Genomic DNA, 22,736 nt, shown 5'->3' with positions numbered 1-22,736 from the left:
AGAGTTAAAGCTTGGTCACTTTAGTGTCACTTGCAAATACTAAATACCTTATAAATTTCATTCACAATGTAAGATATCTTTGGAGATTCACACCTTTGGATTCTGAGTTGCTCTACCTATTGCAGATGGTAGGTAAGAAGGATTCTTTAGAAAGGATAGTAGAATTTAAGTGTTTTATCAAGCTAAAGAAACGATAGGTCATGCTTCATCCATTCAAGCACTTTATTGAAAAAACTAATTCTTTTTTAATCCTTCAATAAAAAAAGAAGATACTATTGGAGTAGTTCTCATGCAACAAGGAAAGAACTCTCATTATATGAGACCCATTTATTTTGTTCATCGAGTGAAGATGCAAGTAGAAAGAACTTATACTAAGATCAAGCTAGCTATGATCAATGTGATCTTTGCTTGCAACAAGTTTAGAACGTACTTGTCCTAGGCCCCTTACAATTTGAGTAGCTATACATTGTTGCTAGAACTGATAAATAACTCAAATCTTTCAAGGAGAGTTATGAAGTGGATTTTTGAGCTTAAGGAATTTCAAAATAAATTCCAAGTTGAGGGTTCAACTCAAGCAACAATAGCAAACCTTTTAAACTATGAGGGAAGTTCATTTATATTGAAAAGAAAATTTAGGGATAAACAAGATGCTAAACCAAAGATTGAAAAGTCATTTTTTATGTACTTCAATGGTTCTTATTGTAAGGAGCATCAAGCATCATTGGGTGGGATTGTGATATATGATCCACAAGGAAATTTGATAAGGAAAGAAAACATAAATATGTAAATCATTGGTGAAGGACTTGGCATGGATGTCAAAGAATGAGTAAGAAAACTCTAAAACTAGAAACAAGAAAGAAAATTCTTGCTTATGATATTTTTGAAAACTTGGGAATAGTTACGATTGGTCCTTTACATCATACTTCAAGAGCAAAGATTTATATATTGACTAGAGTTGATTATCTTTCTCATTGGGTAGAAGCTAAAGTAGTTAAGAATATCAAAGAGCTACAAATGTGGGAAATTTCATATACGATGGCATATGCACTACAAGGGACTGGGGCAATAGCGACGCCGATTAGCGACGGCGTTTATCGGCGTCGCTATTGGCGTCGCTATATGCGTCGCTATTTGCGTCGCTATTTGCGTCGCATAGCGACGCCGCAGGGAAAAAAAGCGCGGTCGAAACCAGAGCGCCGTTTTCATTTTGTTTTCTTCGCCTTTTGAGAGCGAGAGCGAGGGAGAGAGCCAAGGCTTTGTGAAAGAAGAGGAGGAAGAGACTTGTTGCCGCCGCCGCCGCCACCGCCACCGCCACCGTCGTTATTCGCGAAGGAGAGGAGGAGCCCTCGTTGCAAAGAGAAGCCGCCCACGCTCGCCATATCTCATTGGTGAGTCTCCCTCTCTCTTTCTTTTACTTGTTGAAGGTTTAAATCGTTCTCTTTTGTTTATTTAGGATAGGAAAAGAAAGAGAAGGAGAGGGAGAGGGAGAGAGAGGGAGAGAAAGAGAGGGAGAGGGAGAGAAAGAGAGTGAGAGTGCATTCTCTCTCTCTCTCTCTCCCTTTTGCTTGTTTAATGTTTAAATTACTTTCTTCTTTGCTTGTTTAGGAGAGGAAACGAGAGAGTAAGAGAGAAAGAGAGGGAGAGGGAGAGGGAAAGGGAAAGAAAGAGAAAGAGAAATAGAGGGAGAGGGAGAGGGAGGGGGAGGAAATAGGAGAGGGAGAGAAAGAAAAAGAGAGGGAGAAGGAGGGAGAGTGCATTCTCTCTCTCCCTCCCTCTCCCTTTTGCTTGTTTAATGTTTGAATCACTTTATTTTTTTCTTGTTTAGGAGAGGAAATGAGAGAGAAAGAGAGTGAGAGGGATAGGAAGGGGAAGGAAATGAGAGAGGGATAGAAAGAGAAAGAGAGGGAGAGTGCATTGTATCTCTCCCTCTCCCTTTTGCTTGGAGGATGTTTAAATCACTTTATTTTTTGCTTGTTTAGGAAATGAGAGAGAAAGAGAGATAGAGAGGGAGAGGGAGAAAAAGAGAGGGAGAGGGAGAGGGAGAGGGAGGGGGAGGGGAAGGAAATGAGAGAGGGAGAGAAAGAGGGAGGGGGAGGGAGAGGGAGCGAGGGAGCGAGGGAGAGGGAGAGGGAGAAAGAGGGAGAAAGAGGGAGAGGGAGGAGGAGGGAGGAAATGAGAGAGGGAGAGAAAGAGAACGAGAGGGTGAGGGAGAGGGTGAGAGAAAGAGAGGGAGAGGGTGAGGGAGAGGGAGAGGGAGAGGGAAGGGAATGAAATTTAAGATAATATACGTATCGATAATGGTATGCAATGTGCTTTGCATACGGCCACGTACTTCATCAAAATTAACCCAAAATTATTGTTATAGAAGTGGAGATCCCTTAAATTGAGTATAGGATAATTTCTCTCAGGTCTTATGACTATGAGTAGAATTGATTGAAATAAATTTTATTACTATAGTTGTAAAATTTCATAGATGGCGCGCATTAATTTTAAAATGGATTACTTATACTCAAAGCCGAGATATAACAAAAAATTATCTACCGGGACAAACAAATCGTTGAGCATGATACAAGGCCGAGATATAACATCGGAAAATCTCTCGACTACTATATACAATGCAAGGTTTATGGTCAACTTGCAAGTTGACGTACATCTCCAAAAAGCTATCCATTTAAGCCTCGTTTGCTGTAATGTAGATAAGATGGCAAACGAAGAAGGTCCTATTGTTCAAGACCGCGAGTCGTATCTTAATCAGCGTGTCCCATGTCCTTGCTCTCAATGCAAGTTGGCAATTAGACGAAAACGCCGATTGTCTATAGAACACGTACGACGATTTGGCGAGTTTCAACCTGAGATTATTGATCAGGCGATTGCAGATTTTCAGCAAACGGTATTTTCAAGTTAGCATTTTTCATGCATTGTACTCTCAAGCTAATTGAAAACCATACACAATAAGATTGGGTCTTGTTGGCAAATTTTGTGTCCAGGGGGGTGATGTCTCGACCCAAGGGGGAGTGCACCCTTTGCGGCCAATTAGAAGAGTTCGTGGACGTGAGATGGATGGATGGCAGGAGCCAATAGACCACTCGCAAGGCCCATCTATATCGTCAATGCCAGAGGAGACAGACAACCTTCCCGACTTGCCTACAATCTTGGAGCCTGAGATGGAGGCAATGATCGATGCATTGATTCCCATGGATGTTGAGACATCCGACCCGCTTAGAGAGGAAGCATCCATACCATTATATGATGGGTGCCGAGTATCTCGGTTGAAGACATTGCTTACACTCTTAAGTGTGCAAGCGAAATACGGTTGGAGCGATACGAGTGTGACTGAGTTATTCAGGTACCTTGCATACAGACTTCATTGTTTTTTTTTTAAACAGTATTATTGTAAATATGGATGGATTTTTCAAGGTGTTTTATGATGTTTTCAGGTTATTGAAATATCATATATTGCCACCTGCAAACACCATGCCTGAGTCTCGTGATGATGCACGACATGTTTTACGGAAGCTTGGCATGGACTACAATAACATCCATGCATGTATCAACGACTGCATATTGTTTCGAGATGAATACGAGACTATGGAGACATGTCCAAAGTGTGGTGCTCACAGGTATCGACAGGACTTGCAAGGGCAGACCATCCCTCAAAAAGTCCTCAGACACTTTCCGCTCATCCCCCGCATAAACCACATGTTTTGCACGTCTGCCATGGCAAGCTTGACAACGTGGCATGTGCAGAATAGGTCTACGGATGGAGTGCAACGAATATCAGCAGATTCGCGCGCATGGAGCCACATTGACTCTACCTTCCCAGGATTTGCGCGAGAGCCAAGGAATCTTCGGCTCGGTCTCGCCATGGATGGTGTGAACCCATTCGGTCTGCGCTCGACTTCTTACAGTGTGTGGCCTATAGTGCTTGTCAACTACAACATTCCTCCATGGCTTTCTACGAAGAAAGGACATCTCATCCTTAGCTTGCTCGTCCCGGGCCGCTACAAAGTAAAAAATATGGACGTGTATCTTCGTCCATTAGTCGATGAGCTTAAGATTTTGTGGGAGGAGGGGGTCACGGTGCAAGATATGAGCAGGCGCGATGGTCGGCGGTCAGCCAACATTCGAGCCATTCTCATGTGGACGATGCATGACTTTCCGGGATTGGGAGAGTGCTCAGGTGAGCAGACCTTTGTTCACGCCGGTAATATCTATATTTTATTTCATTCAATCAAGTATTCACTAGGTCGTGGATCGCCTTGCAGGTCTCGTTACCTCAGGTTATCATGCATGTCCATTGTGTGGGCCACAGTTAGACTCCCGAAGGTCACGAACCATGAAGAAGATGGTATATCAAGGACACGCCACTTTCTTGCCGGAGGATCATGAACTCAGGGAAGGTTTTCTTAGAGGACCTCCAGCACGTATGAACGCTGCAAGCTGGTACGAGCTGAAAATGGTAAACCCGGAATCACATCCAAATGGAATGCGACGGTTCTCAGTTTTCTACGAGTTGCCATATTGGACCCACTTACAGGTCAACCACTTGTTGGATCCCATGCATATTTTCAAAAATGTGGGCAGCTTGCTATGGGACCACATCACAGGAAAGAGAGACACTATAGGGTCACGAATGGATTTAAAGGAGGTAGGTAAGATGGAGGCGCTTTGGCCGCAGTCGAGTGCTGAAGGGGGAGTGCAGCTTCCTCGCGCTCCCTGGGTTTTGTCTACCAAAGAAGAGCGCATTGTGAAGCAAGTAATCAAGTCTATCCGCACTCCGACGGGTATGATGCGTTCTCTCAGGTCCGCATTTTCTAAAGATGACCAAATGTCTGGGCTAAAATCCCATGATTGGCATAAGATATGTCAGGTTTGTGAACAGAATGGATTTTAATAAGCGTGGACATTTTGAAATTTGAAAAGTGACCATTATTCTTAATGCTTTCTCATTTGTGGCAGTTTGTCCTACCGATTGCGATCGCGGGATGCCTAACTCCAGAAATTCGCGGGGCCATTTACAAGCTGTCGACTTTGGTGCAATGGATCTCACAGAAAGAGATTAAGACGTCCTCTATTGAATCCGCAAGGCGGGGAGCAGTTGAGACGGTCTGTCTCTTTGAGAAATACCTGCCCACTAGCATGCTCACGATACAAGTTCACCTTCTTGTGCATCTTGTGGACGAAGTGGAGATTGCCGGACCTGTCCATACGCGATGGATGTTCTTCCTGGAGCGCTTCATGAAAACCCTGAAAGGCTTTGTGCGACAACGAGCTCGTCCGGAAGGTAGCATGGCGGAGGGTTGGTTGGTGTCAGAGGCATTAGTGCATATCTCACAATGGCTACCAACGGTGGAACCAGACAATGAAATGCTATGGACGCTCAAGGACGATGACAGGCTGACTGGAGATGTGGTGGTTGGAAATGGGGTAGAAAAAAGAATGGATGCCTCAATGGAAGAGAAAGTGAATCGCTTTTGTATGTTGCACCATGCCTCCATGGAGACGTGGCTCGCCAAGTACCAGATTGCAAGGCAAGATCGAGAGGAAGCGCGAGCTGAATTCCGACGCAGTACGCGTCACCGACCGATTCGATATTCCGAAGGCATGGAGGAGATGCCGCGGTTTATGTCAACACGATGGTTGCATGGAGCCTTGATCGCAGCATCCAGCGAAGGGGCAGAGGTCTCAATGGAGGAGTGGGAGTTCTCGAGGGGATGTAGTCCAAAGGTAATGAGGGGTTTAGAATGTGTCGTATCTGAATTTGTTTGCTACATGTAATTTGAGTGTTTCAATGTGCAGTACAAAATATATAGTGCAGTGTGGTCGCGCGGACGGCATTTTCGGGTGGAGCGTATTGACAAAATGCGCTCCACAATGGACTGTGGTGTCATGGCAAGGTTTGAGCAAGAGAGCCGGCGACGAGCAACGGATCCGAACACGGTTGTGGATGAGATGGAGTATTTTGGGAATTTGCAAAGTATTATTACGGTGGATTACCGTAGCTTCTCCATGATAATATTCGATGTGCAGTGGTTCAAAGTGGTACTTGGAGGAGCTGGCGCAACGGTTCGACGAGGTCCATCTGGATTTCTCGAAATAGATTCCGAAAAAAAATGGATGGATTTGCGCGACACCTTTGTGTTGCCGGCACATTGTGAACAGGTAATCTTCTAGTCATTTGCTTGCTAATTGTAATACGACATGCTTTATGTCACAATGATTTGAAGACGGTTTGTAAGTGTTTGTGAACAGGTAATCTTCTATCCAAATCCCCGACAACCTCGATGGTGGTATGTTATACCTTCAACTCCTAGAGGTGCGAGAGTATACGATCAAAGCGATGTTCCAGGCATAGATGAAGAATATATGCAAATAGAGGGATCGAAATTACAAGGGGTGGAGGCCACCGCAAGCTTGGAGCCCGCATCGGCTAACAATGATGGAAATACAGAAGTCGTAGAATTTTTTGAGAACGAGGCAGACTCGTTCTTTTGTGGTGACATGTCTATCGACCTTCCAGTGTATGCAGAGTTATGTCAGGAGATTAACATGGGACCATAGAATACTTCATTCTTGGAGAATTGTATTACTCAATTCGTTGTTTAGATCTTCCATAAAGGTAGATAAGATATGCATTTTAAGATGGATTTTTCAAAAATGATTTATATTAATGCGCTTTGTATAGTTTCAATTGATTATTCTAACATTATTTTTTATCTCTGCAGGTATCTTAATTTTCAGGATGAGTCGAGGGATGAGCGATGAGGATTTTCAGGAGATGATGGCACGTATGTCTCCAGATCAGCTCGCGAGATTCAGAGAGATAGCAGATCAGGAGCTGTCTCGTTCTTCGTCAGGGCGCTCTGCTAGATCAGCTTCAGTGCGATCAGATGCTTCAGCTTCGAGCAGACGATCTCGACGCTCGCGACTTGGGCCAGAGGGAGGGACTGCGACTGCAGGAGGATCAGGGGGGTGCTGCTGTGGAGACACGGACGCGGTGTCTCCGTCTCGTCGTTCAGCTAGAGCTCGGTCACCTCCAGGATTTGTCACACCTGTGGGGACGTCCACTCCAGTTACTCCGGCTTTTGCGCAGCCATCGGCAGATGTCACGCCTTTTGGTGGCACTCCTTTTGGTGGCACCCCCTCTGGTGGCACTCCTTTTGGTGGCACCCCCTCTGGTGGCACCCCTTTCAGTGGCACTCCGGGAGAGGGTACCCCCGTCGGTACACCGGATGTTCAGGGGTCTCCTGGATATGCCCAGGAGCGTGGACGGAGATGGGAGAGGGCCCATACGAGGCACACTCCTAGGGATTATGGATACCTAGTGGATGGCAGGTCAGGAGCTATCATCATGAATGATGAGGGGAGGAGGGTGATAGCTCGCATGAGGGAGTTGTGCCAACAAGTTTTTCGGCACAACGTCCTGGATCATTGGAGGAACATACCGGAGGGGAGCAAGGAGTACATAGTAGCATCCTTGCATGAGGAGTTCCCGGTGCCAGCCGCAGTGGATAGATTCTCTACAGGCTGGATGATGGATTGCATGCGTGCATACATGTCACATAGACGATCCGACGCACGCAAGGCAATAAAGAGTGGGGCTCCAAAGCCCGAGTGGTTAGATGCAGAGGACTGGCGCCGACTGAGGGAGGAGGCTACAAATTCGCCAGGACGTTGGAGTCAGCAGCGGGAGGCGGCGAGGGCACGAATCGAGGCCGGATCGGTACATCATCTTGGGAGTGGCGGCCACAGGACATATTTGGAGGACTTTGTAAGTTTCTCTTTTGTTTTGCTTATTTGTTTTTTTGAGATATTATTTGTACTGACAATCATATTTCTAACAGTTAGCATTTTGTTTTCTTTGCAGCACTCCATTACAAATCGTGATCCGCAAGGCCTTGAGACTCAATATGCAGAGAGGCACGGTCTCAGATCATTGATCGACCGATTGTACAGACGCGGCGGCCCAGTAAGTCTCTCATCTTTCATGTCCGTAGTTACCATGAGATATTTGAATGCATTATTGTATGGTGGATTGATATGTTGTTTCTTTTTCTGCAGAATCCGTTTGATGCTCCTTTGCAGAGGGACGAGCTTTCGGGGGACGACGATTTGTAGCTCGCCCTCGGATCCTTAGCGCTCACATACCTTTAGTTTTTAGTCGCCCGATCTATGTAGACATTTTCTATGTATTAGTGATATTGTTTTATGATTGTACCAATCGCATTTTATGCGATATCATGTATTTATTTCATCTATCAGTTTTATGATTTCAGTATAGATTCTTTTTGTTTGCAAACGCTTTGTATGCAGCAGTGCAGAAAATATTTTGTATGGCTCTCATACAGCACACAGTGCTATATGTGGCAGGGCAGCTTGCTGCCCTGCCACAAAATTTTTTTTTCCTCTGTTACCGTCGCTATTTGCGTCGCAAATTTACTGCAGGCGTCGCTATTGTCGTCGCTATCAGCGTCTCAAATTCTCTGTAACCGTCGCTATTTGCGTCGCTATATGCGTCGCAAATGCGACGCATATAGCGACGCAAATAGCGACGATTCCATGGCGTCGTCAATAACGACGCTTTTTGCGACGACGGGGGCAAATTTTGTTGTTTGTATTTTCGTCGCTTTAAACGTCGCTATAAGGTCTATATCTTGTAGTGATGTTGTAAGTTTGGGATGCCCTTAGAAATTCTATCTAATAGGGGACCTAGTTTCAAAGGAGAATTGATAAATAACTCAAATCTTTTAAGGAGAGTTATGAAGTGGATTGTTGAGCTTGAGTAATTTTAATATAAGGAGTCATTCATTAGTTCATAAAAGATGGTTTATAGAAGAGAAGCCTTCTTGCCTATAGAGGTAGAAATACTTGCTTGGAGGATTCTTGAAGAGTTGAGTGAGGTTGAGGATAAGGATCATTTGAAAGAGAGATTATTGCAATGGCAAGAAGCACAACTGAACAAGCAAGAGGTATGCGATTAAACTATCTTTGTGAAAGAATAAAGATAACAAAATGATTTACTTTACTCTATTATCCTCAATGTAATGGCTTGAAAGAAAATTCAATGGTGAGCTAATAAGGATGTTATTAAAGATGACAACAGATCATCCTCAAGCATGGGATATTGAACTTCTGAGTCCATTGTGGGCTTATTGTTTATCCAAGAAAGAGAGTATTGGTTTTCTCCTTATAAGATGATTCATGGAGGAGAAACTTTATTGCCTATAGAGGTAGAAATACCTACTTTGAGGATGATGCTTGAAATGGTGAGCGAGGATGAGGATCAAGATTATTTGAAAGAGAGATTGTTGCAATGGCAAGAAGCGCAAGTGAACAAGTAAGAGGCATGTGATTACTATGAAAGAAGTTAAGAAAGAAATTTTCAAATATTTAATAAAAAATCACGAAAAAAAGCAAAAAAAAGGATACTTATAAGTTTAAAGATATAATAGTAAGTTGGATCACACATTTCAAAAGAAGTTTTAGACTAAATGGAAGGGACCATTTAGAGTGACTAAAACATACATAAATGGAACTTATGTATTAGAAGACTTAGATGGAAAAGCACATAAACAAAGTATCAATGGGTATAGATTGAAGAAGTATGTGTCAATATTGACTATAATTAAGTTGGAAGAGTGAACCAAATATAAATAAGAAGGGCAAAAGAATGATAAAATAGAATGGATGATTGATGTGACATCACTTTATGAAATCTACTACTTCACATAAATGCTTGCAAACTACTAGGAGGGCTAAATATGTTATACATTTTCACGTAAACCAAAAATCCCTTGTAAAACATCTCATAGGTAGGATTTTTTTTTTGTTTAATTGTTTACGTGATTGTTTGTCTTGTTGATTTCCAGTTAAGTATTTTGCGTTGGATGAGACTAGGATTGTTTTTTACATTATTTTTGTCATATTTTATGCTTGAGAGCTTGAATTTTTTGACAAAGATTTGTGTTTTCTTGGAAAATTTGGAGTTGTATTTTGATTGTAGCTATAAGATGTCCTAAAACAAGTTCTTGTTGATACTCTTACTTATCACATGAATCATGGATTCACAAACACTTCACATTGCACACATTAGATACACTACACTTGAGGGTTGTCTCCTAATTTTCTTCAATTAGTTTCATGCCATTGATTGAGTTACTACACTTATTGCACCATCTTTGAGCACTAGCACAACATGATTCCTGCTACAGCTATATGCACTAAATCTTAGATGCACATGCACTTTGCAGAGTACCTTTTATTGTGCAAACACTATTCTTTGCACACACTAGAGTTGAGATATCTATCACGAAATTAGGAACCTCTACCTAAAAGGGAAAGATGGTTGGGTGAGTTTGAGAGTCATGAAGGACTCCTGTAGTTGTGAGGTGGGATTTCTACCTTGGTCAACATCATGAGGACCAACTATCTTTTTGAGTGTCCATGATATTTTGGTGGAAGAAGAGGAGTACAATTGCTTTTCTTTCACTATGCAATGAGAGGTGAGGTTAAGAATTCAAACTAATGAGGGAATTGTGCTTGCATCTTGTATGATGCATTGGCACTTCGTGTAGACAGGCTAGGCACAATCTTTCTCATTGCATTCATTCATCTTTTTATGTATTGCATGGCATGAGTTCCAACTTTGCACTTCTTCTCAAATTGTATGTGATGGAGCACACAATTCATATTCAAAGCATATTCTTCAGACAGGACACATTGCAGCACAGCTGATCAAGAATATGTACATAAGTAATAAAATATACTCTTCCAAAGATAAGAAAGAGGTTTTAAAGCTACTTTTCTTGACAATCACATAAGGAAATTTGTGCTATGATTGGGCAAGATTTCACGTTTGGATGGAAGTTCTATGAATTATATGTATCTCAATGCTCTAGCACATGTAACATTGCCATGGTATATCATAATGGAAAGCTTTTCACATTACAACAAGTTGAGATCCATATACAATTAGAGTTTTAAAGGGATCAAGATTTGCGATGATAGGAAGGTAACAACTCTAACACTGAGAAAGAGGCATTGTTACAAATTTGAAATGTGAATAAAGAGAAGGTGAAGATTGCTCTTGCTCGAGCAGCTCATTTCACATGTGAAAGTACATTTGAAAGGGACTATAATGGAAGTAGATGTACCTCTCTTAATAAAGGATGGACAAAATCTCTCAAAGTTGTATGTGAGTCATCATTGGCATTGCATGGGGTAACTTGTTACTATGAAGTCAACTTGAACTGGTCGTATGAATGTGGTATCTTGTTGGTTCAAAGAAAGATGAGATAACTATTGACATGTTTATGAATGATAAGAATATGATCTTATCACATTTGTCTTATACATAAGAACAATGAGAAGGCTTGCAAGAATTACCATTAGCCAATGACAGGGAGATATGTTCCACTTTTGATGTTGCTCTTAGTACCCGTTCTATAGAAGCAATTGAGGAGTATAGAAATAAGGAATAATCTTGAACAATGCCATCATGGGGAATTAGAATGGAGGATGTAGATATGCAGATTCAAAATATTACATGTGCTAGTTCTTTTTTTTTTTTTGCATATACATCATCCAGTATCTACAATTTCTCATGGCATTAGAGTCCCAATTTAGAATGGATCTAAATGCATGAAAGCTGACTCAAAGTTGCTCATTGAAAGAGATTTTTTGGAGATCAGTTGTTCAATGATCTCTGACAATGAGGGAGTTCAACTACCATAGCAAATGTTTCCTTTGAAGCAATTATTGTCCATGGAGCACTTATGGTATAAGAGTCCTAAAGAATTTTTCTGCAGCCATAGCGAACCCACTCATAGAGTTGCACAACAAAGATGGGAAGGCGTAGTGTAAACACAAAAGATCAAACTTATAATGGTGTTGCTGCAAATTGGATTGTGCCATCTGAAAGATACACAATTGTGCCAAATGAAATTGTAATGATGCTTTCCAATCCTCTTCACCAAATAGTCAATGTGCCTAGGGGCTAAATGCATACAATGGCACATGATGATGAAGGAAAATTATATAGATGGGATTAGAAAAAGTTTGGACAAGTTGGAAATAGTACGAATGATCATCCAAATAACCCATCATTGGTTAAATTTCCTACTCAAAAGAAGGTATTCCATTGCTTACCCATATGAATAGATTTAGTGTTTGAACAAGAAAGTATTATGGAAAATGGTGAGATAGAAGATAAGAATGCAATTTCTATCGACAATAAGAGGGTGACTCTACAAGTAAAAGGCTATGAGTCATCATCACACTCTCAACATGATAGTTTCTCTAGTAGGAGGCGGCCCGCTTTCAAATAAAATACATTAAAAAATAAGAAAAGCCTTAATGATTTTCAATAATTTAAACAAAAAGAAAATCTCTAATTTGTTAGAAACTAATGACATGAAGGGGAGGGAAATGTATATAAACCTCAAGGTTTAAGGAATAAGGGACCTTCTCTTTTTTGTAAAATTGCTAGTGTAAAGAGAGAGGAGGGTCACACCCAATATAAAGTTAGAGACAAGTGGCCTAAGGCCTATTGAAGAAGCGGAGATTTTTCCAAAAAACGAACCACGAATATTGAAGATTTGCCCTTGTCAAAACGATAGGACATATTTTTTTGTCTAAAAATCCTTGTGTAGAGATTTTCAAATATTGAACTTAAGACTTTCAAGTTTGTGCCCATACATTAGTGGTTTTATTAAATTGATTTCTTCACTTTAGCAAAGTCATACATCTTTATGGCACTCCTTTCTCTCTTGCGTCTGGGTTATGTGAGAGGAATATCCTCGATAATCGCTCATGTGATGTGTACTCAACCTATGTGGAATCAAGGCATGTAAAGATCCACTAAATGTCTATGGCACTAATAAAATGTTTGTCCACCTCTAAGGGGTAGGATCCACCCATCTGCATCAATGTCCCATGTGACTCCATATAAGTCGATGTGGATACTAAATGGTGCTCAAAGCTCAATAGAGGCCTGTGGCAAGGGTGTGGTAGATGTATGGGGAGTTAGCAAAGAGAGTGTCACAGTCATAGCCATATCTAGGGTGATTGAGGTCTGCCGTCATCCTCGTGATTGGGAAAGCTCACTATACACATGGATACACAAAAAGATATTTAGAAAATATTATTCATAACACTATACATTTATAGCCATAGAAACATTCCTACCATGTAGCATGATCTTCTCTCGTGACATATTGCATAGAGGAGGATCTTATTGTGTCATGCTAAGTGACTCTGGAATAGGCATCTAGTTAGATCCATAAGTTACGATTTAGGAAATGGTGTACTTTTAAACAAATAGATAAGAAATATATATTCTTTAGAGAGACTAAGATTAAAACCTGTGTGCTCATTGTCCTACATGTGGATCTCAGGAAGATCCCTCATGTGGGCACACATGCCTCAATTTGTCATGTATTCTATGAATAGTCACCTCCAACTCCTCATCAACAAGCTACTCATACTCCAAAATATCCTCCCATATCTACTCCTTTGGGATGCCAACAACTCACAACAATAAGCTCTTCAAAGATAATAATAACCTCCCTTGGCTTGGGACTGCACTCATAGAAATGATCTCCTTGAAGAGAGAAAAATGTGAGCTTTTAATCATCCATCAGATGTCATCGTGTAGCCAAAGTACACTTGGAGTAGTGTTGCTTAAGGTGAAATGACTAATGAAGGGATAACATACTTAGAAACAAGTGTTGTGACATAACATTTCTTAGTGAAGGATATACATTAACATCATGTCTTAGTGGAAATCATGTCTTAAATTGTGTACCTACAAAGGCAATAAAAAGGATCACACCATTGGAGGCTACTGTGAGTAAAACCATCGAGTATACAAAGCCGAACACATGGTATTCCAATCCTTTGTTTTTGAATTTCCTCTATGAGAGGTACATGATATTCATGTGTTGGCACAATGCATTAGATTAGCCTTTGGTTGGCAAAGGACATCATGGATTTGAATTTACATCATACCAATCAAGAATATAACAGTCTTTCAAGATCATTACTCTATCTTGGATAACTAGCCATCACACTGAGATTATTATCCAAGAGTGAGATAGTTATCTTAAAAGAATACAGAAATGGGACTAGAGGGGATCCTGCACAGTTGCGCTCAGCTTTGGGGTCATGCTGTGGCGCAATAGTAACTTAATAAATTCAACGATAACTTTAGATCTTCCAGAACCTTCTTCTGGACGTCGTAACTGCTCGTTCTTGGCCTCTTGTTTCCCTACTTATAGTTGCCCTTGGCAAGCTTAATTCACAACTGATTCTTGCCTATCACATCTGGTGTACACTGTTGTCTCTCTGTCTCTCTGTTTCTGTGTTAGCGTGCCTATTCTCTCAACATGGTATCAGAGCAATAGAGCACGCTCATCCCATCACCCTTATCCTCTCTTGCGTTGCTCCTGCTTGAGCCTGCTAGTTGATCCGAACAACCAGCATGACCCAGCCAACACCAGCCGCTGCTTCTCTCATTCCTTCCATTGTTAGGAGCTATCAACTAGATAAGCTCTCAGGCACCAATTATCTGACTTGGGCCACCCAGGTTACCCTCCTGCTCAAGCGAGCAGACCTTTGGGACATAGTGAGCGGCACAACCCCCAAACTTGCTACGCCCAATGCTGTTGATTGGCTCGCCAAAGACCTGCAAGCCCAATCTGAACTGATGTTGCACCTTGGTGACCGCCAAGTTCAGATGGTCCGGCTTTGCCAATCTTCTCTTGCGATCTGGGCTTTCCTCTGTTCAACCTATCATCAGGAGGACCTAATTACCCGTGTCATGGCACTCAAAAAGCTCCTCATTGCTGTCCTCTCTGAAAAGCAAGACACCTCTAAGTTCCTTGATGATTGGCACACATTATTAGATAGTGCACTTTTGTATGCCCTTCAATTGGATGATAGTCTCCAAGCCATGCTTCTCCTAGCTGCATTACTGTCCTCCTGGCGACCCTTCATCACTATCCAGGCTTTAGTAGTAGGTCTAACAATTGAAACCTTGATCGTTCGTATTCTACAAGAGGACGCAATGCGCGGCAGTTCAAATTCAACAGCCATACCCTCTTCACAATATGTGCAGCGTCAATCGACATTTAGACGGCGGCCCTTTCGTCGCTTCAACAATACAAGAAGTCCAGCAAATAACCCCACTGCTACTAAAACCTGCAGCCATTGTGGTCGCCAAGGCCACCTTGTGCATGAATGCCGCACTAAACAATGAGATCAACAACAGAATGACCGTTGTCCCAGATCACAACTTCAGCATATTGAAGTACCAGCACTCAGCCAATACGGTATGGAGTCTCTGCAACTCTTTAATTCTATGATGAACTCTGCTGGGTTTCTTGACACTTCTACAGATACACCAGCAGAATGGCTTCTTAATACTGGTGCAACGCATCATATGACACCAAATTCTTATTGGCTACATGATTACAAAACCCTCACCCGCCATGTACAAGTCTACCTTGGGGATAATCATTGCCTTCATGCCATAGGGCTAGGCAATCTTCATGTTACCTTACCTAGTGGGGTTGCAATTATCCTTTGTGATATCTACCACATCCCAGGTCTCCAACGCAATATATTGTCAGTTATTGCAGCCACATCCACAGGCTCTTCTATCGAATTCTTTCATGACTTCTGTGTCATTCACTTTACCCTACCTAATGGCCAGTTTGAAATCCTCAAGCTTCCTCAAAAGAATCGGCTATACCCTATCAAGCTTACACCATCAAGAAATAATGCTGTTATAGCCTCGACCTCAACCATCACACTATATTCAACCAAAGCAATGTCTACGCTGATGTGGCATTACAGACTAGGACACATAAATGGTCACACACTACAATGCATGGCAAAGCATGGACTATGCTCAGGCTTACCTCCAAACCTTTCCTCTATAGACCTATGTGAAGGTTGTCTCATGGGAAAAGCCACTCACAAAGCCTTTCAACGATCTCAGTCTCGCTCTTCTCAACTGAACCAATTGGTCCATAGTGATTTATGTGGGCCCATGGAGTCAACCTCTCTTACAAGGTCAATTTATTTTCTTACTTTCATTGATGATTTCAGCAGATACACCATGCTCTATTTCTTGAAGCAAAAGTTCCAGGTTCTCACATGTTTCAAAGAGTATTGCACACTTGTTATGTGTCAGCATGATCTCCCGATGTAGGTTCTCCGGTCAGATAATGGAGAGGAATATGTGTCCAATGCATTTCAGAAGTTTTGCAAGGATGCAAGTATCCATCAGCAATACACAACTCCCTACACACCTCAACAAAATGGCATTTCTGAGAGAAAGAATCGTACACTAGTTTTTGCTGCTTGAGCTATGCTTCTCACGGCAGGCCTCTCCAATCCATACTGGGAGGAAGCAATTGCTACTGCTTGCTACCTACAAAATCGGATCCCAGATGCCATTGATCCTCAGTTCACCCCATACTACCATTGGTTTGGCAAGATTCCTACATTGGAGCACCTTCGTGTCTTTGGATGCTCGGCCTATCCAGTACAGGCTACTTCACTAAGGCATAAGCTTGATGCTAAAGCCATTAAGATGGTGTTTGTTGGCTATGGGGATCGGCTGGGAGTGAAGGCCTACAGGTTGTATGACCCTCAGCATAAGAAATTTCACTTTGCCCGCTATGCTTATTTTGATGGATCTTCACTGATTAGTCCTCAGCAGGGGATCACCTCTCCTCCCCAGCTTACCCATCCAGCAAAACCTTGTGACTCAGCAGAGCCTTCAACTTCAAATGTCCCACGCATAGAATGGGAGGAAGAGGATGTTCTCAGACATATGCCCCTGCCCGCTCAACCTCAGGCCCCTCCCATTCAGCAGCTACCCTCTTCTCCAGCACCCATTGGCACTCCTATACCACCGAGTGCTCCTCCTTGGTCACTAGGGAGGAAAACCAAAACCTATCTATTTCCTAATAACCCAAACCCACTGCTTGTTGCACCTACAGCTAAGTCATCTTCTCCAGCACACACCACTCCATCCAGCTCAGCTCCTCCGTCTTCCACTACTTCCACCAACCCATATGTGCCAGTGGAACCCATTCATCAACCCTCCCTGCTAGGACCCTCACCACCCTCTCGACCTTCCAAGTCTTCGAAGGCAAGATCTCTCAAAGAGATCTATGAGAACAACCACCACTCCATGCTAGTGGATCCTTCCACCACAACCACGCCAATTATTGACGAATGCATTAATGGAGCATCCTTTCCCGATGTAGCTACAGCTGATGCCCTTTATCTTCAAGTGCTCCAGGCTTTCTCAGGTGATCTTGACAGCCTACTGCTGGTCGCTGAAATGATTGATGAAATCTCCTTAGAAGAGGCACTATCTGGTCCTGAAGCTTCCTCATGGTGGCAAGCCACAGAGTCCGAATATCAATCCCTTATGGATAATGGCACCTAGCAGTTGGTTCGAACTCCTTCCAATCAAAAGTTGGTGTCGTGCAAATGGCTCCTCCGCAAGAAACTCCATGCTGATAGTAGCGTCTCTCACTACAAAGCCCGACTTGTGGCACGTGGCTTCACTCAAATACCAGGCACGGACTACTCTGAAACCTTTTCTCTCCTGTACTTCGTATCACATCTTTTCGAGTTTTCATTGCCATCGCAGCCCTCTTCGGCTTCCTTCTACATCAAATGGATGTCCGCACGGCCTTCTTAAATGGCGATTTACAGGAAGAGATCTACATGTCACAACTAGATGGAGGTTATACATCAATTAAGCATCCTGATTATGTTTGCAGGCTTCTCAAGGCCCTTTATGGGCTAAAACAATCTCCCAGGCAATGGTATCTTCGCTTCCATCAGTCCATGATTTCCCTGGGTTATGTTCATTTTCAATCAGATGCTAATGTCTACAGCCGCCATACTACTAATGTGTTGCTCTTCCTAGCCATTTATGTGGATGATATACTTATCCTCTCCAACACTCAGTCTGCTATTGACACAGCAAAAGGCGAACTTCATGCTTCTTTCTCCATGACTGATATGGGCACCCTTCATTATTGCCTTGGGATTCAGGTGCTTCAAGTTCCTTCAAAAGGTCTTATTCGGATCAGCTAGCAAACTTACATCCACTCTCTCTTAAAGAAGTTCAACATGTCTTCCTGCAAAGGAGTGGAGACTCCTCTCCCCACCTCCCTGAAGCTGAAGCAACCTGATGCAAACATAACTCTCCCTGATGAGCTCCAGTCTTTTCCATATGCTAGCATCCTTGGGGGCATCCGTTATTTGTTAGCTTGTACACGACCTGACATTGGCTTTGCTACTAATCTTCTCTCTCGCTATATGAAAGCACCTGGTCTGATTCACATTCAACACTTGAAGCGACTGATGCGCTACCTACAGCACACCAAGGACTATGGTATTTGTTTCTATGTAGCCCAACCTTTGCCATCGCCCTTCCTCGTCGGATACTCTGATGCAGATTGGGGGGGTGATCTAGAGACGCTGCAATCCACATCAGGATATGTCTATCTTTTAGCCGGAGGCTCAATTTCATGGCAAAGTAAGAAACAAGACCGAGTAACTCTTTCTTCAACAGAAGCTGAATATGTGGCTATGACACTTGCATTGAAAGAGGGAATCTGGCTCAAACACTTTCTGATGGAAACCACCCTCTTTACAAATCAACCTCTCCTACTTTTATGTGACAACATGTCAGCCATCATGCTTGCAAGTAATCTCAAACACTCTGAAAAAACCAAACACATAGCAATGAAGCTTCAGTTCATCAGGGAATTATTTAAGATGGCAACATAGAGCTCACCCATGTTCGTACATATTAGCAATTAGCAGATTTCCTTACCAAGTCTATTCCTAAAGCCAAACATCTAGAGAGCTATCAGAAACTTGGTTTAAAACCCTCTGCAATCTGAATTATCAACTTAGAGGGGTGTGTGGTGCAATAGTAACTTAATAAATTCAGCGGTAACTTTAGATCTTCTAGAACCTTCTTCAGGACATTGTAAGTGTTGGCTCATGTTAAGAATCGGCCTCCTTGCCTACGTGGCAAGGAGGCCCACCATCTTTTCTCTCTCTGAAGGGCCCGGGTGTTTCACCCTCTCCCGGTACTCTCACCACCGTTCTATCTCCTCGAGACGGAATGATGCTGGTCCCACCCCGCCCCATTCCTGCTCCGTCCGAGTATTCCCTTAGCAACATTGAATGCACCTCCCTCCTCTCTCTCTCTCATCTGCCACATTTCCAAATAGTTTCTTTCGAGTCTTCCAAATAGTATATTTGGATGCAATTTGTAGTAGAAGGGTTTTAAAAAATATAGCACATCTAGTCTCTCTCTCCTCCAATCTCTCCAATACTTGCACCTCTCGTACAATAGCCTCTTGGGCACCTTCCCGACCTTTCTCGCTAATTCTTCTATCTTTCCCGCAAAATCTTGTTCCCGCAAAGATACATGTACTTTTAAACATGGAAATAGATGCATTGTAATACGGGAATGTTGGTCTAAGGTCTCAAAGTAAATGATTATCCGTACCTTCTAAAGTTTTATACACTACCTATAGGACATAACGAGATATGATTATGGGTGACTGAATCAATACACTGACATATTTTACAAGAAGTTTTAAGTATCAAGAACTAAACTTTGTGGTTAAGTTAGGAGTAGAACTTGTTAAGTCTATTTTGCAACTGACATGATGTGTGACTTTGGGGGGAAGTAACTTATGGAACTTAGGCAAAGGGGGTAAATAAGGGAAAACCCAAGCGCAGCATTTTTCGCAAACATTTTTGAGAGAGAGCGAAAGAGAGCGAGAGAGATCACGTCGCAAGCTCAATGAAAATGCTAGCATCAAATATTACTTTCATTCAATATTACTTTGTCTTACTCTCATTCACTCATTCTCTCACACTCAAAATTTCCTCCCCCTCTCTCACTCAATATTACTTTTTAGGCTTACTCTCATTCACTCATTCTCTCACACTCAAAATCCCCCCCTCTCTCTCTCTCTCTCTTTAAGCTTACTTCACGCACACACACACGCATGCATGCACAACTATAATTCATTAAAACTTGATAGGGCTAATACACATGCTTAAAGGCATAGAGAATAAAAGCTCAAATATTTCACAATTTAATAAGAGTACCATAAGAATATAACAATGTAGCATTCCTCCTATCTAAAGGCATGGGCTTCTTCATCTTCTTTATCGGCTCTAGTATCAAGCTTCTCTTGCATTGAGGGCCGTTTGGTTTTGGGTGGAGCCATGAATGATGATGTTGTGGGTGATTCTACCAATCTAGAAACTCTTCTTTTAGCTAGCCGTTTTTCAATGAAAGGCTTAGCTCGTTGTATGGTATTTCCAAATCCATCATTGGTGGGCACAAAAGCTTGTGTATTGCACATATCTTCTCTACGAGCTTTCAGAGCTCGAAGTTGGCTCAACATCTTCTTCATAGAAGAACACGCCTCAGAAATAAGCTCCATGTCACCCCCCATCAAATCCCATACATCGTGGCATAGATGTTGCAATGCTGTGGATGGGTGGGTGTCTTCATGGGAGATATTAATCATAGTTGTATCCATGTCTTGGAGATTATCCACATCCAACAGCGTGGTTGGCGTGTAAGGATCATGTGCAACCTCATCCTGTATCACATGAGAGTTACTTATAAGTCCTTTATATTTTCCTCTTGCTTCCACGCCTTTATATAAGTCCATACATTGTGCCACCACTGTAGTATTCGGTACCCCTAAAAGAAGTAGCACCTTGATTTGATGCTTACATATGTTCCCCAACTCTGCCCCCTTGCATGTACAACATGCCCATTGACAATCCACATTATAAACTGTGTATTCAATAGTATCTTTGGACATGCTTCTTACATACACACATGAAGCCCTTGCACCATTCATTTCGAATCTAACATACTGGACTGGAATCTTCAAAGCCCTCTCATATGAGTTGGCCACTATCTTTTCAATGTTATTGTTTCTCACAAATCCACTTTCTTTCACAGCTTGCACATACCAATAATATGGAAGAGCTGAACTTGTCAATTTATGAAAGAGCGAATCCACTCGTCTGCTAGTCAATCTCTTTGAGCTACCTAAGAATTTGTACTTTAAAGTGCCATGGTATGCCTCTATAGCACCATTGGTGTCTTGACCGGAATGTGGAAGTGTACGTGTTGCACGTATCCACATACCTTGCAACACACACATAATACAACTATTTAAAATATGTATAAAAATGAAAATATAACAAAGTAATCTGAAATAGATAATTAGGAGTCCTCACCAATCTTGGGCTCCCAATATGTTTTAAAGTAGTGCAAGAATGTTATCTCATCTGCAAACTCCTTTTTAAATATATCTATCATATCCCTTGCTTCCTCCTTTATAGCCACTTTTATTGCCTTGCATTCACCTTTCATATTCATAATATTGCCTAGAGCTCGAAAAATCGCAGCTCTTTTTGGCCATTGTGGAACTTTTTTAATAATATGCTTTAACCAACAATGACGGACATGCCATAGGCACAAATAAATAGGCAAATTAAAGACAACCCTACACACAGTACATTCATAAAAAATGTAATGCTTTTAGTCCATGAATTAAGTGTTTTCCAAAAGGACGCATGCATGTGAAATGTACCTTAAAGCATCTATCTCTCTTTCAGCATCATCCACCAAAAAAGCTGTTGACTCCCATGATTTGTGAAAATCTAGCATGTGATCCCTAAACTTTGTGAGCCAAAATTTGTTTACCTCAAATGTTGCACTTGAGGTTAACACCCAAGCAATTGGGACACCATTCAGTGGGAGTCAAATACAAGGATTGTGTATAAATTGAACTATCAAATGCAAGTTTCAAATATAAGCAAAAAGCATAAAATTTTGAGAAGTAAAAACTATAAGTACGCAAGAATAATATTAATAAATTACCTTATACTTGTTTGTACCAAATGTTGAATCCATTGCTAATAAGTTGCCATTTCCATATCTGTCACACATATCTCGTTGCCATGGTGTTTGAATCCCCAATATGAAATCCTTATTAGTAGAAAGATTTTGTTCCTGATACACAAATGTCATTTCCTTGTTTTCAATGCACCATCTCTTTGTGCTTTTAACATCATTGTCATGTAATTGATATTGGTCAATGGCAAGCTTCCTAGATATATTCGTAATATCTTGGATGGAGAGAAAGTCATCTCTTTCCATAGGATGATTTGGATTGTTGCTTTGGCGCTGATGCACATATTGAATGTGACACTCCAATACTTGTTGCGGTGAAAAACCTTTGTATAACATACTGGACACCCATATTTTTTTCTCTAGTGATATCCATGGGGAAAATAAGGAATGTGAATAGACATTTAAATCCTCCATTGCAATGCCATGACAAATCATATATGCATCATCAGTATGATACGGATTGATAAATGAGATAAATGCCAAACTAGTGTCATGGGATAGGCGAGTCACTATAAAATGACACAAACAACCCTTGTTAAGTTGTCCCATTGTTTTGCGTGGTCGGCGTTTTCTTGGTTGTCCTTGACTGGTCAAGATGTCATTGGGACATAAAACCTCCACATTTCGAGTGTCCTTAGGACCATAAGCACACCAAAATCTGTTTTTGTAGGAAATGAATGTTGTAGCTATAAGTGTGGACAAATAATAAGAAAATCAATATAAGTAGCAAAACAAT

The 22,736-nt window shown here is 41.8% G+C and overlaps 2 protein-coding genes across 2 annotated transcripts; one reads left to right on the top strand and one right to left on the bottom strand.

Annotated features, from left to right (window-relative positions):
• Positions 1-18,159: 18,159 nt before the first annotated feature.
• Positions 18,160-18,822, top strand: LOC148013954 (secreted RxLR effector protein 161-like). Its single transcript, XM_087667425.1, has one exon. The coding sequence runs from the start codon at positions 18,160-18,162 to the stop codon at positions 18,820-18,822; it is 663 nt and encodes a 220-aa protein (XP_087523551.1).
• A 1,373-nt stretch (positions 18,823-20,195) lies between these two features.
• On the bottom strand, positions 20,196-22,528 carry LOC148013953 (uncharacterized). The gene is made up of 4 exons (XM_087667424.1): positions 21,968-22,528; positions 21,678-21,876; positions 21,322-21,590; positions 20,196-21,229 (listed from the first exon to the last, which is right to left on the bottom strand). Exons 2-4 carry the CDS (start codon positions 21,752-21,754, stop codon positions 20,196-20,198), a joined length of 1,380 nt encoding a protein of 459 aa, XP_087523550.1. The 5' UTR covers positions 21,755-21,876; positions 21,968-22,528.
• Positions 22,529-22,736: the final 208 nt, after the last annotated feature.

Source organism: Lygodium microphyllum, chromosome 25 (assembly GCF_053477565.2).
Source record: "Lygodium microphyllum isolate KBCC chromosome 25, Lygodium_microphyllum_v1.1.10, whole genome shotgun sequence".
Taxonomy (NCBI): Eukaryota; Viridiplantae; Streptophyta; class Polypodiopsida; order Schizaeales; family Lygodiaceae; genus Lygodium; species Lygodium microphyllum.
The sequence above is the reverse complement of the archived record's forward strand: the minus strand, read 5'-3'. Positions and strand labels throughout refer to the sequence as shown.

Excerpts from the sequence above, each read along its gene's own strand:
- LOC148013954 (XM_087667425.1), top strand. The coding sequence starts at position 18,160 with ATGTCTTCCTGCAAAGGAGTGGAGACTCCTCTCCCCACCTCCCTGAAG.
- LOC148013953 (XM_087667424.1), bottom strand. The coding sequence starts at position 21,754 with ATGCTAGATTTTCACAAATCATGGGAGTCAACAGCTTTTTTGGTGGAT. Across the intron at positions 21,591-21,677 it reads AGAGAGATAGATGCTTTAAG|GGTTGTCTTTAATTTGCCTA; the intron begins GTACATTTCACA and ends TACTGTGTGTAG. Across the intron at positions 21,230-21,321 it reads ATATTGGGAGCCCAAGATTG|GTATGTGGATACGTGCAACA; the intron begins GTGAGGACTCCT and ends GTGTGTTGCAAG.